At 39.2% G+C, this 14791-nt stretch overlaps 1 protein-coding gene across 12 annotated transcripts in view; it reads right to left on the bottom strand.

Moving 5' to 3' along the window:
• Positions 1 to 253: 253 nt before the first annotated feature.
• The window catches only part of Cep83 (centrosomal protein 83), a 109174-nt gene continuing 94636 nt past the window's right edge, over positions 254 to 14791 (bottom strand). For 7 of the 12 annotated variants that reach the window (XR_015624320.1, XM_087558468.1, XM_087558474.1 and 4 more), the window contains 3 exons: positions 4394 to 4497; positions 1662 to 1851; positions 254 to 889 (listed from right to left, as the gene is read on the bottom strand). Coding sequence is in view for 10 of the 12 variants with exons in the window: in XM_087558468.1 (XP_087414594.1) it covers positions 785 to 889; positions 1662 to 1851; positions 4394 to 4497 (399 nt within the window). In the remaining 2 variants the exon portion in view is untranslated. The remainder of the gene's footprint in view (positions 890 to 1661; positions 1852 to 4393; positions 4498 to 14791) is intronic. The other 5 variants (XM_087558469.1, XM_087558471.1, XM_087558476.1 and 2 more) reach the window with 2 other exon arrangements.

Genomic DNA, 14791 nt, shown 5'->3' with positions numbered 1-14791 from the left:
CATGCTACATACAGAAGCTTCCAATGGCACACAATGAAAAACAAAGGAAATAAAACATAGTTATTTGATTCTAACCAAATGGTGAGAAACCAAACTAAATATCAGCAACATTTCAATACCTCACTGCTCCAAAACCAACAACTGTGCAGAGACAGCCATGGGACCTAAGTTTCTAAAGCTCACCAAAGCCAAAGAAATGACGCCATCTCAACTGTTTAGCATTTACTCTATGATCAGTAAAAGTCAACACAAATAGCATAGATACAAAAATATTTATTAAGTTATTCAATAAATTAAATGCACAGCTTTTAGGAAAGGATTTCTATAATATACATGTTTAGAAACTTTTAAGTGTTTTTTATACTTTTAAATGACCATCTTTTCCAAAACTTTTATATATAGGAAAGGAGATATTTACTGATCTTGTTATTACCAAGGAGACATTTCAAAGATAAGGAAAAGGGACTTCAGGATGGATATATTTCAAGCAAAATGTCAGAAAATATCAACAAAATAAAAATTAATAAATTTGAAAACTTGATTTTTAATTAACTAGTTCCTTTTATTTTTGCATTGTCAAAAGATTATCAATGCATGTCCTAAATATATGAATACTTCATTTTTCTTAGTATTATCCTAAAATCTTGGAGCCCTTGCAGTGCAGCGCATAGCTAGTACCTTGTCTTGAGGCAGCTCAATTTTGGCAAACAGTAAGAAAGCACCTGGAGGCCACACGTTAAACGTCATACTTTATTGAGTTTCTGGCTTTGCCTTTCTTCCAGCATCACTCCCCGGGAGATCCAAGTTCCTCTAGTTGTTTTCTTTGTGTAGTTTCTAGCTCTTCCAGTCTTTTGCGAAGGAGAGAGAGTTCTCTTTGATGCTGTTCTTCCTTAAAAATGACACATTAACAGAAACCTAGAAAAACTAGGGAAGTCCCTGCCATCGGCCTCCCACAACATGGCACAGAAATGACTGTAGTAATCTAAAACTAGTCACCCTTCTCTGCTGCCTCAGACTCTACTCTGAAGTAAAATCCAGTCTCTTCCTCCCTAGGAGTAAAAGTTGCCAGGGAGCAAATTGGACAGTGCTATGGGCAAGGCATAGGTAAACAGAGGTGGCAGCTTTCAAGCAAGACTATAATGTCGGTAATTTACTAGAAAGCAGCACCTGCTCTGGTCAGTGACTCAATCCGATGACTGCAGTCTCATGGCTGCACTGTAGTGTCTCATGACTTAGTGTTTTCAATGCCATTCAGTCAAAGCTCTGGGGCCAATAAAGACAAAGCCTAGGTTCTGGATTAAAACAGGCTAGGGTTAAAAAGGGCTTAGCTGTCATTTAGTCAGCTCGGGTCTGTGGCACATCATCATACTGCTCTCAGTGCCCTCATCTATGGACAGGGAAGAAAAATGGTGCCTTCTCTCAAAACATTTTCACGATCATTAAATGAGATTTCATATAGAATTTGCAGTGTGCTGCACTGCTTCTTGCAGGTTGTACAGAATTATGCTGCAAAACTAAGCTACTCAGACTCTGTAGTGAGACCATCTCCTGAGACCAAACACTAACACAGGGTAAATCTAATCTACTCAGAAAATATATACAGTAAGTTAAAACTGCCAAACAAAACAAAACAAGCTACAGAAATGTTTAAGTGTTCATACCTGCAGATGAGGGGGAAAGGAGAGTTCCACTCCAGGAACTATAGCTGAGGACTGGAAGTTAGCAGGATTGACCGATGCTGCGGGAGGCATGTTAGGAACCAAGATTAGACTTCGAAATTCATTATGTCTTCTCTGTATGTCCTTTAGTCGTTTCTGAAGCCTTGTATATTCTTCAAATGGAACATTTTGTCTTAAAAAGAAGAAAAACATTTCTGTTCTTTAATAGTTACACACTAATGAAACCAGAATATAGTTTTTAAATGGAAGAAAGATTTTTATTTTTTTAAGATTTATTTATTTATTATATATAAGTACACTGTAGCTGTCTTCAGACACACCAGAAGAGGGCATCAGATCCCATTACAGATGGTTGTGAACCACCATGTGGTTGCAGAGAATTGAACTTGGGACCTGTGGAAGAGCAGTCAGTGTTCTTAGCTGCTGAGCCATCTCTCTATCCCTGGAAGAAAGATTCTTAAACTGTAACTCCACTAACTGAAAATTTAAAAGGATCAATGGGAAAATGGCCTTTGTATCACCTCACCCCACACTGCTACAGCTGGTATGGATTCTCTTTGTAGCCCAGGATGGCTTTACACCTCAAGTGGGGATTATTAGGTGTTCAACCACACCCAACTACCATATATGTTTTTGGTTTTTTATTTGTTTGTGTTTTTAAGTATGAGTCTTATTAGCCCTGAATGGCCTGGAACTCCCTGTTTAGACTAGGCTGGCCTTGGTCTTGCAATGATTTGCTTGTCTTGGCCTCCCGAGTGCTGGGACTAAGGCATGTGCCCCCACGACTGGCTCTACATATTAACAGTGGGTGATTATTCGCACTGCAAACTACCAGCTCATTATAGTTTGTCAATTTAATCAAAGATTAGAAATACTTTGAGAAAAACTTTAGTACTTTTATTTCTACTCTCCTATGAATGCTGAAAGTCAAAGAAGACACTTGACTACAAAAAGTTAAAAGTTAGATTAAGCCTTATGAAACTTTTTTTTACATGAAATATAGTCAAATTTTAAATAATAAGCCTTTATATTTGAATATACCTAATTTTGAGTGTAAATGGATACTGATACAATAAAATACAGTATTTGGCCTCTGGCTCCCTGGAAACTCCTAAAATTCTTGGACATCACTTGTACAATAATGAGGTAACTCCTGACCAGGAACCCTACAGAGCTTTAGAAGGAGCCGGTCATCAGGAAGAGAAAGATATGATTACAGAGTTACGATTTTCGGTCCGCCACACCTCCACCTCTGGAAGGCTGAGCTGATCATCAGTGACAAGTACTGCAATCTACCTATAGAACAGGGCTGCCATAAAACCCAAAAGGCAGGGCTGGGGGAGAGTGACTACAAACGTGAGGACCCAAGTCGGGGCCACAACACTTATGTCAAGCAGTCCAGGGGAATGTGAATCAGTGATCTCCTGCCCTCCCTTTCATTTACAGTCATACACATGTACATGCTCATGATGTGGGAAACAGACAGGGTTTAGGGAACTCTAGGCTTGCTAAATACACGGGGGCCTAGAAAGTGGTGTACAGGGCACAAATACCCCCCACCTATCCAAATGGCTGCTCCTCTGTGCCCTACATCACATTATTTTAAATAACTGGTAAATCTATGGTAGTTTCCTTAGTTTTGTGAGCAACTCTAACGAATTAATAGATTTGAAGCACAGGAGTCACTGGAACCCCAATTTACAGCCTGTAAAAGAGAGGTACAGGTCATGACCTAGCTTTATGACTGACATCTGAAGTGGAAGCAGTCTTTGTAGGATTGAGCCCTCATGTCATATCAGAACTGACTTACAGAACACTTGGACAGTGTCCATTAGAGAATTCTTGTCCAAGAACATAGAAGAAAACATTGCTGCCCAATAGGCAATTTCCATTTCAGAAAAGTCAAATTCTTAATTAACTATCTAAGACTAACATTAATAGTTCAAAAAGATTTTATCACCTTAAATCAAATGGTTTATCAATGTCACTATCAGCAACTTAACTGAATAAATCTTTTCAGCTCTAGGAACACTAATGGCAGTGACCATGTTGCCTTAACAAGAACTCATACCACCCCTAATCACAAAACTGTATGGGGCATTGAGTGTCCTTTTTTAATATCACACAATACCACAAATACCTTACACGTGATAGAGACTTTCAGCTTGAACAGCTAGGTTAGAAAGAAAGGTAAACGGTAAGAAAGAATGCTCAGCAGCAAGGGCGCTGGCTCGCTGCTTTCCACTGCTGTCCCAAAGGACCAGTGCGTGCTTCCCAGCAGCCACACAGTAGCTCACGACAGCCTGCGACTCCAATGCCAACAACCTCACACTGTTCCCTGGCCTCTGCAGGTACCTGCAGCCGTGTGGTACATCGAAGCTCATGCAGGACAGAGACACACATACACGTGGACACACACAAACAGCAAACAGAGACAAGTGCTACACAACAGCAGGGGGGTATACACAACAGCAGGGGGGTATACACAACAGCAGGGGGGTATACACAACAGCAGGGGGGTATACACAACAGCAGGGGGGTATATACAACAGCAGGGGGGTATATACAACAGCAGGGGGGTATACACAACAGCAGGGGGTATACAAAACAGCGGGGGGTATACACAACAGCAGAGGGGTATACACAACAGCAGGGGGGTATACACAACAGCGGGGGGTATACACAACAGCAGCGGGGTATACACAACATATTACCTATTTAACACCTGGTTTTCTGTCTCTAATTCTTCTTTCTTTGCCTCCAAGACTTCCACTTTCTCCTGCAGTCTCTTCAATTTATTCTCATGAAGAGATTTTCTCTAAAAGCAACAAAAAAGATTAGTTTGAAAAAATAAGCTGATATATAATTTCCTATTTGAAAAAGACTATGGTGGATACTTAAGGTTTTTCTTTTTTAATTTGGAGATTAATATTTTCAGTAAATACCAGGGATAGAGTTAGTATATGGCTTGTACTGGAACTACAAAGACAAGAAACTCAGATCTACCTGCATCCTCAGTGTAACAGTGTCCTTATGAATGCCTGCCAGAAGACTGGCACCAACAGCCAATTCATTGCAGCAGGCTAAAGAAAACAGAGGCAGACCTGACTGAGTAGGCCTGCCATGTGCACAGTCTGGTGGATCAGTTAGAGAACCTGGGACACAACTTAAAATTAAGAGCCTTTTGCACTGATAAACTGCACCAAAGCACAAAGGGAAAGGATGGGCGTGCTAAGATAAAGCACAAGCCAGTCTCTTAGTTTAAACGTATGTCTTTCTAAATGCTAAGAGAAAAATAAATTTAACTTTATAATACATAAAAGAAAACTTTGTAAATGTGAACACTGATATTTTTAATTAATGGGAACATCAAAATATACAAACGAACTACATGAACTTTTCATGCATTTCATGCATTTTTTTCAGTTTTTATAAGCAAGTTTCAAAAATACAAAGATACCCATCATGCTGAAACTGATTAGCGGCCGCAGATCCCTTAAATAGTTCCTGTTTATTGAAGCACAACAAGCTTATAAAGGTAAATGCAGAGCTCAATGAAAATGCACAAAGCAAACATGGGTCAGGAGCACTGCCAGGACAGGGTCCATGGCTCTCCCCCTCGCCGTGACCCCTCCATCATCTGAAAAGGTAAACAATGAATTTATTTCCAAAGCCAAGGTTCTGCCAGCATTTGAATTTCATTTAATGAATTGAAAGATCTTTTGCAGATGACGTTTTCTTTTACTAAACATGCTTACGAGTTATGTTATTTCCTCATTCACGGCCACATGCTGTTCTTCCCTTCTGACTACTACATGTACTGCACTCACCTAGTCCACTGCTAAGGGTCACATAGGTACTTCTACTTGGGACAGAACTAGAGGTGTCCAGAGGAACACCACTGTGGGCACGACTTAGCCTTTAACATCAAATGGCCTCCCCAATGGCCTGCTGGTGCTCCTCCTGGGATATGCGCCCTGGCTAAGTTTCCACTCTTCTGCCTTAATGACTATACTCACTGACATGTGACCTGAGAGCATGGAGTCCACTCACCCATCAATTTCATCAGAGAAAAGAAACTATAGAGTGTACAGCCTTTGCAACACTTTTCTCTAAGCAACTTATCTGTGCATAGAAGCAATGCTATTGAACATTACAGTGACAATTTTCCATTGCTATACTGTCATCCAGTGTACAAATGTACCATATTTTAACTTATTTTCCTATTGATAAAAATTTCAATTCTTTCCAGTTTGGAATTCCAGTATTAGCAAACTTTTTTGAACATACTTTTCGTAAATATACATACTCATTCTCCATAAATATTTGACCTGGAGTATTCATATTTTGGCCTTAGTATATTTTACTACATTTTAGAAATGATACCAATTACACAACCACCAGTCTGACATTAGAATTCAGGCTGGTCTACATCCTTGCCAACATTCATTATAGTCAGTCACTTACGTTTTAGCCATTCTAGTGAAATATATAGAATTGTAAACATTAGTAAATTTTCCCAATATGTATCTAAAGATGTTAAATATCCTATCAGTCATCTGTATTTTTTTAGGGATGTTGTATGTACACATGTGTGTGCTTGGTCTAGTTTTACTCAATAAAAAAATTTTTTTTTTGAGTAATCTGATTCTTATGGATAGGAAAGAGTTCTTTAAATATCCAGGTTATGAACCCTTTTATAGCTTATATATTACAGATTCAAGTCTGTTGGGGAATTTTCTTTTCATTTTTAAAATTTTTATTTACTTTAATGTGTATGTGTACTTTGACTGCATGTATATTTGTGCACCATGTATATGACTGATGCGCTGACCGAAGCCAGAAAAGGGTGTGACATTCTTATGACTGTCATGTGGGTGCTGGGAATGGAACCTAAGCCCTCTCTGGAAAAGTGCCTAGTATTCTTTTAACAACAGAGTAAACTCTCTCCAGACCCTATCATGGAATTTACTCTTTAAAATAAACAAGCAAACAAATTTACACACACACACACACACACACACACACACACACACACACACACACACTCTTTCAAGAAAAAGTTATTTATTTTTAGGAAACTTTACTGTTATTTTCCAACTGTCAAAGATATCTTGTACAGTCAGGACTGCTTATGCCCTATCTAAGACACATTTCTCTCTGCAGCCTCCGGTCATTTCTCCCAAGCTCTCTGTCTGCTTACTTGTTTGTTTAGATACTGACTAGGTCTGCTCCCCTCTGACTGTGCATGTATGTGTGAGTCCTTTTTCCATGCCTGCACTGCTGCGGGGAGGAGCACTGACTGATAGGGAACCCCTGCAGGTCCTTCTCTACTGAGATGCAGCTGGGGACGCCTCTGTGGCAAGCTCTGGCTGGCTTCATTCTTCAAGACTGGTTATTCTACTCCTCCAAAACGGTATAAGCTTTGCAGTTTATTTTTTACTTTTACAAAGGAACATCCAAATATTTTGATTATATTTGGTTGTAGATCTCCTTGGGAAGGACTAGTTAAAAAGTGAATTTCCTAAAGCACAAACATGACATAGTTTCCCTCTTTAATCATTCTTTAAATTCTTCTGAGCAGTTTGTAGTTGTAAATAATGATGTTTTATATATCTACTGTTAGAGTCATTCCTATTACTTAAAATAGAATGCTACTGTAAATGACATTTAAATATTTCATTTTCCAACCATGCATAATAAAGATAACTTAACTTTTTAGTTATCAGCTTAAAAAATTACATATTTAAGATGGGTGTGGTAGCACATCTTTAATACCAGCACTCAGGAGGCAGAGGCAAGCAGATTTCTGTGAGTGCAAGAGCAAACAGGGATACAAAGCAGGAATGTTGCAAAAAAAAAAAAATCAATCAAGTTAATAATTAAATACCCTGTATCTATTTTTAATGTTTACTGCTATGTTTGTTTATATTTCCTGCATAATGATGTAGTTTATGAATGACAATCTTCTCTCCAACCATCAGTATCCATTTTTTTCTTACTTCATTAAATTAGCTAGAACGTCCAAAAAATAATGAACAAAATGTTCATAGTGGAAGAATTTGGCTTGTTCCTGAGCTTACATGAAGTAAACCTTTAATATTTAATCAATAAGTGTGTTAGCTAGAGGATTTTGGAGTTACCAATGATCAAACTGAAAAGTCCTTCCTACTACAAATTTGGTAATAGCTTCTAGTATGAAAGGTACTGGATTTCTGGTTTCTCAGCAGTGCTCTACGTCCACTAAATGAATGTCACAGTTTGCCTTCTTTGTTGATGGACCACTGAGCTCAAGACACATTATTTTAATATATAATAATACTCTTTGCTAATATTTCCAATTCTGTACCTGCTTAAATGATGTTAATTTCTCTTTTGACTGTAGCAGATGCGAATCTCATAAAATATATGAAGATGCTCTACTTTTCTATTACCTAGGAAAATTAAAACTAATATTATTTCTTCCTTAATTATTTAGAAGGATTTACCAGTGAAGCCAAGGAGGAATTTTCTTCATGGAAGGCTTTAATTAAAGATCTCATTTCTCTATCCTTAAGAGATGTAAGACTCTTCAGATTTCCTAATTACTCTCATACCTGCTTCATTAAGATGTTCTTCAAGGAATGTATTCCCTTCATTTCAATACATAATCAACAGTTATTTTATAATACTTTTTTATTTTACTCTCTATACAATATGTAGAAGTAACTACTTTTCCATCAATGGTAAACATTTCTGTTTATCTAATTGATCCTTTGAGGTGTCTGAGAATTACCAATCTTTTGAAAATCTGTACCTGAGGCTGCTTGGATCCCCTCTGGGGTGTGTTTATATTGTTATTTCTCTTGGTTTTTTAATGCTGTTATTTTCTTATGCATTCCTCCTCTTGCAAATTTTTGCATTTATTTACTTTTGTGTGGAGAGGGTCTGAGAGTGTCACAGCACACATGTGGCAGTCAGAAGACCAATATGAGTTGGTTCTTCCAGGGACTAAAGTCAGGTGGGCACAGCAGCAGGCACCTTACCCACTGAGCTATCTCACCAGCCCTGCTATTGTTATTTCTGTTAACTATTCTTACAGCAACTTAAACTTACAAGAAAAATGCACAATGAGCGGTTTCCCCTGCTGCCTCGTCCAGTCAACTGACATTATCACAGCTTGCGCTTTTAAGGTGCGCTCATGACTGATTAGCCAACACAAACGCATTCCTGTACGTAACGTGTGCAGCTGCACTAGGACTCATTCTTGTTTCCATGGGTTTGCAGCAAATGCAGTAAGTCACATGCTCCGCTCTTAGAGCACCACACCTCAGTGCTCTCCCTTAGGCATTCCTCATCCATCTTCAAACCTAGCAAGCACTGACCTTTCGCTCGCTCCATAGTTCAGCATTGCTAAGTTTCACTTAGAGTCCTATCTGTCAGACACTTTCTGCATCTTTGTGTGGGTTGTCAACTCACTTTTTACTGTGATAAAAACTGCGTACATGTTCCAGTCTGTCCATTTACCTACTAAAGGACACCTTGACTGTTTCAAAGTATAGGCATAAAGCTGCTCTGCGTTTCAATTCTTCATAAAGATAAATGTTCTAAATTGATTTGAGTAAATACCTTGGGATGTGACAAACGGGTCGTAGATAGGGTAAAGAGTTTATATCGCACTGCATAAAACAGAGCAACATGTCAGGTGGTGGCACATTCTGCACTCCCACCAGCAGTGAAGGAAGAGCTCCTGATGTTCCACATCTCACTAGTAATTGGTAGGATATTAAATTTTAACCACTCTGGGTGTACAGCGTTATCTCCATCTTGTATTTATGAAGAACTATGCATTACATATAAAAATTTGAAGAAATAATTTCCAACCCATGGTTAATGTTACTTCCCTTAACAGAGACATTTGTTTCTGGTAGGAAGCGAGGAACATTAGCCATGTGTCTAAGTTTAATTCACCGTTAAGGACTGAGTTCTGAAGCTCTGCTTCAATATTTGCAGACTTGTTTTTTTCAGTTTACCTTTGTCCACGAGTGAATCTGTAGATCCCAATACAAAGCATCAGAGGATTCACCTAACCCTGTTTTGTAGCATAGTCTGGACTCCAGGTATTGCTCTGCGAGCTTGTGAGGCTGTCAAAACATTTTCAACTTAGCCTCCCAGCTCTCTCTTCTGGAATCAGCATTTCCCCTGAAGGAAAAGCAAAGCTCACCCTCTAGGAACTCCACCTCAGGACACTGGTTTCAATGACTGGCTAGCTCTCTAAGACCTTCATGGAGATATTTTATACTTCTAGGTGTTGCCATAGTGTCTTAGTCTTGTTCAACTGTTCTTAACAAAATACTTGAAAATTTGGGTAATTTATAAATAACAGAAATGTATTTCTCTTTATTCTGGTATGTGGGAAGTCCAAGATCTGGTAAAGTCTGATGAGGACCTACTTCTGCACAGATGGTACCTTCTCCCTGGATAAGGTAAAAACACAAAGGCAGCATTTTGTGGCCTCTTTAATGAGGGCATTGAGCCCAATCACTGAGGCGCAATCATTGTGACACAGCTATTCCCCCAAATACACTTTGTAATGTAATTACCTAGTGAATCATGATTTCATCATCTATTTATCAGGGCATCTCCATCTCACAGCAACCACTCTGTTTCAGCTTTCTCAATTCTGGGATTTAAGGGGTGCAAAACCAAGCCTAGCTTAATGTATAAATCTGGCTGGAGGGACAACAAACATTCAAATAATCATAGCCTATGGGTACATCTGATTCACGTGTTGCTAAGCCTACATTAACAAAGGTACTATTTCAGTTATTTTAAGACACCTAACTGCTGTATAATTATGTAAATATACAATCTTAAAATCTAGCTGCATTTCTCTGTTTACTAGTAATTTCAATTATAATATAGGAATTTCCCTTATTAATCTTTTCCAAGACTTAGTCTTATTACTTTAACTAGATGCTTATGTGTTTCTATGGGTGTGTACACCTGAGTGCACTGCTTGCTGACGCCAGAGGCATCGGATCCCCTGAAATTGCAGCAAGTGGTGTCTGTGAACCACCAGACGATGTGGAACCTGCAAAATGAACTCAGTTCCTCCAGAAGACCAGGAGCATGACAAGCCAGCAAGTCTCTGCAGTCCTCGTCAGCAAACATTAATTGAGCATGCCTAGTAAACATATGCATACATATTTATATGTGCACAGACCGTGTATAATGTGTCCTATACTTACTATAGATAGTACAAAGACTAAGAGATCTATAAAATTCTGAGAAGAACTACTCTGGGAAATGTAAAAAAGCAAGCAAACAAACAAAACTAGGGCTCATTCTTCTGTACTTTGTGGGGACGTAGATTCACCTGAAGGTTCTCCAGCAGGAATTTGAGTAAAAAGCACTGGCTGTAAAACAGTAACAGCATAAGGGATACTACAGACTTCCTCAAGATAAGAGTTCATGTTCAGTAGTGTCTCCATCCACCATTTAAAAGAGCAAACAACTATTCTAAGCACAAGTTAGCACATAATTAAAGAGGGCCTTCTCTTTTCCCCTATGTGAGAACCAGAAAGTGGGCCCTCACTGGGCACACTCTACTCATGCACAGGTTCCTCACCAATGAAGAACACATCTCTGTTGGCATGAACTTTGCATTTATGATGCTCTGCTGTAGCATGCTGAAGAGATTAAGGAACTGTCCCATCCCCCTCTAACTTGAATCTCATGGTTCATCTGCCTACAACTGTTCCCTTTATCATTTTTCTCTGTGCTTTTGAAATATCCTACAATCTCTTCCTTCATAAAAAAAGTACCCACATCCCTCCCTGGCTACCATTTCTCTGCTTGTTTTCACTACTGAACTCCTCAGACAACCAAATGCTATCTCATCATCATGCCTATCTAGGTAATGATCCAAAGTGATCCTGTGAGGCATTTCTTTACCCGCCCCAAACATGTCTTTGGGTTCCTCTCCCATACTGGCCACTACCTGTTTCCTCCTCTTCAATTCTAAACTTCAGAATTCCTTAAAGTTCAATTCTCAGACCTATTCTAATTGAATTTTACTGCTTTAAATGCCATTTAAATGCCAATGAGCCCCAGCTTTTAATTTATCAAACCCAGCCTACTCTCTTCTAGTCAATTAGATTCATGAAGCCAACTAATTTATCATCTCCATGTAGAAAGAGGATGGATATGCATGTGTATTTCTAAGTGTCTTGTCACTATAACAAGATATCTGTGGGAAGTAGCTTACAAAGTTTTAGAAGTTCCAGCCTAAGGTCAGGTATCGACACTGCTTTAGTATATCATGGTAGGAATTTAACAGAAGAAATCACTTACAAAGGAACCAAGGAAACTAAGTGAAGCAGAGAGGCTGGGGTCCCATATTCCTTCCTTTCAAGTGCATGTTTTCAGGGACCTTCCATTATTTCCTAAGAGACATAGTAACTTTGACTTTCGCTGCTTGAAGAACAAGCCTTTAACCCACTAATTGCTGACAATACTGTATGAACAGCAGCCTTCAATGAGTCAACATGTTCATGGGTGGAAAGATGTTTCTGCCATTAACACTGGCTGTTCTTCTAGAAGATGAAGGTTTAAGTCCCAGCATCCACACGGTGGCTCAAAACAACCTGGTTAAATATAGTTCCAGGCAATCTGATGCCTACCTTCTGGCCTCTATGGACACTGTGTGCATGTGGTGCATGAACATGACTATAGACAAAACATCTATATACATAAAATAGTTAAATGCTTTAGAAAAAAACAGGTTTTTAAAAGTTGGCGTGTTCAAAAACACATGGTTGTTTTACCCCCGCCCAAACCCATCCATTTCAGTCTTTCTCATGTTAGTAAACACTAACTCTGTTTTACCAAAGGCTCGGTTTAAAATCTGTATCCTCAGCTGGGCAGTGGTGGTGCATGCCTTTAATCCCAAAACTTGGAAGGTAGAGGCAGGAGGACCTCTGTGAGTTCAAAACCAGCCTGGACAAAACAAGTTCCAGGACAGACAGAGCTGTTATTCAAAAAAACCCTGCGTTTTTGTTTTTGTTTTTTTTTGGGGAGGTGAGGGGTGTCATCTTCTTGGAGTTTTCTGTCATTCACACTGTAAAACCATTTCAAAGATTTGCCTTTAACAAATACACAAAATGTGACCACTGAGACTCCTTCATTAGCTCTCTATCCTAAGACATCATTATCACTAACTTGGACTACTTCAAAGCTGTCTCCCTGAGTGGTTTTTGTTTTTTGCTTTTTTAAACTGTTGTTGGTTTTGCTTTTCTATACAACATTTTCAGAGATTCTTCTAAAATATAGTTCAGATCCTATCAGTCCTCAATTCAGAAGTCTTCAATGCAGTCTATTTCACTCAGAAGAGAAGCCAAAATCCCTGTATCATGAGCCTGGTGCTGTCTCCCTATCCTAGACCCCAGTACCTCCTCCTGTTCTTTCAACACACAAGCCATCTGTGTGCCTCTGTGCTTGCTATTCTGTCGAGAACAAGATCTTCTATGTAGATCAACCTAGTGTCTTCTGGCCCTTCCTACATCCTGCTCAAATGTTTCCAAATAAGCCTTGTAGTAAAGGGCAAAATACTCACTCCCTAATCCTGCTACTTTTATTTTTAGTTTTCGTCTCCTCTATCTACCTGTTATACATCCTCCCCGCTTTAATCATGTTCTTTAGTATAGGACCAGGTCAACTCAACCTTGGGATTCTAGTGATGTATACAAGTACTTATCAAATACTCAACATAGTTTCTGAATTGTCTTTGTGACAACACTATGGAATAATATCCCACCAAAGCTGAGGTCCACCTAGAATATCTTCAGGGATAAATATAATATCCTAAGAAATATGACTTGGTCTTTGTTCCTTATTACTGGCAAAGAGTTCCCCAAACCCTAGGAATTTAAGTGATAAGGGTACCCCTTGTAATCAGTAGGAAGTCATTCTCAATCTCTCCTATGCAAGGTAATGAAATTACCTAAGTGGGGCCCAAGTCAGCCCTCAGGATATAGGAGATCAATAGAGACCAAGTGAGTACATGGTGATATTTAAGGTCTAGTCTTCTAACCCACGGGGAGCGGGAATTGGAAATTGAGCTCTGTTAAAACTCTTCCACAAATAAATTAGAAATCTGGAGAGCTTCTGTGTTGATGAACAAAATAACTCACCTAGAAACAGCATGGACCTCGACACCTATAGTTACCTGTGTATCTGTTCTATGTGGTGTCTTTTATAATAAACTGGCACACACCACTGACATGATGCTCTCCAGAACACTAATAAGCTTCTAAATATCAAAACGAAACCATAGTAATGCCCAATATGTGACCAGTTGTGTAGCTTACACTAAAGCTGAAGGAGAGCAATTTGTGGAGGGATAAACACCTTAATTTGAAAGATTTAACTACGATCACTCCAGGTAGTTTCAGAACAGACTTGATTAAGCAAGATCAGTTGGTGTCCAGAGAACTGAGGATTGGTTACTGACACTGGAAAGCACCCCACAGTGCTATGATTTGGAAAAAGTCTTTGCAGCGGCAGTCAAGGTAAAAAGAGATTATAGAAAAATACTGTGGGATAGAAAACTGCTCTCTCACAAGTGCTGACAATCCTGAGAGCACAGGGGAGACTGTCACTTCTTTTCAGAGTCCTGGCCAAAGAGAAACCCACGTGGAAACAGAAACCGAGGAGCAGTCTGGGACAGGATCCTTCTGGTTTCCGCTTGCACCTAGAGCTGACCCTGTGACACAGTTCTCTGTACCCAGATCTGGTTGGGAGAAAGCCCGTCTCAAGGAGTGCTGACACACAGGCTTACAGGAGGGTCAAGCCACTGTCAGAGGCAGCAAGACCAGCTAACACCAGAGACAACCAGATGGAAAGAGGCAAGAACAGGAACCTAAGCAACAGAAAGCAAAATTAATTGACATCATCAGAGTTCAGTTCTCCACCAAAGCAAATACTCGATATCCCAACACACCGAAAAAACAAGATATGAATTTAAAATTACATCTCATGATGATGATAGAGAATTTTAAGACAGATATAAATAAGTCCCTTAAAGAAATACAGAATAACACAGGTACAAGTAGAAGCCCTTAAAGAGGAAA

This window comes from Rattus norvegicus, chromosome 7 (assembly GCF_021556685.1).
Source record: "Rattus norvegicus strain SHRSP/BbbUtx chromosome 7, alternate assembly SHRSP_T2T, whole genome shotgun sequence".
Taxonomy (NCBI): domain Eukaryota; kingdom Metazoa; phylum Chordata; class Mammalia; order Rodentia; family Muridae; genus Rattus; species Rattus norvegicus.
This window is presented reverse-complemented; position numbering and strand designations above follow the sequence as displayed.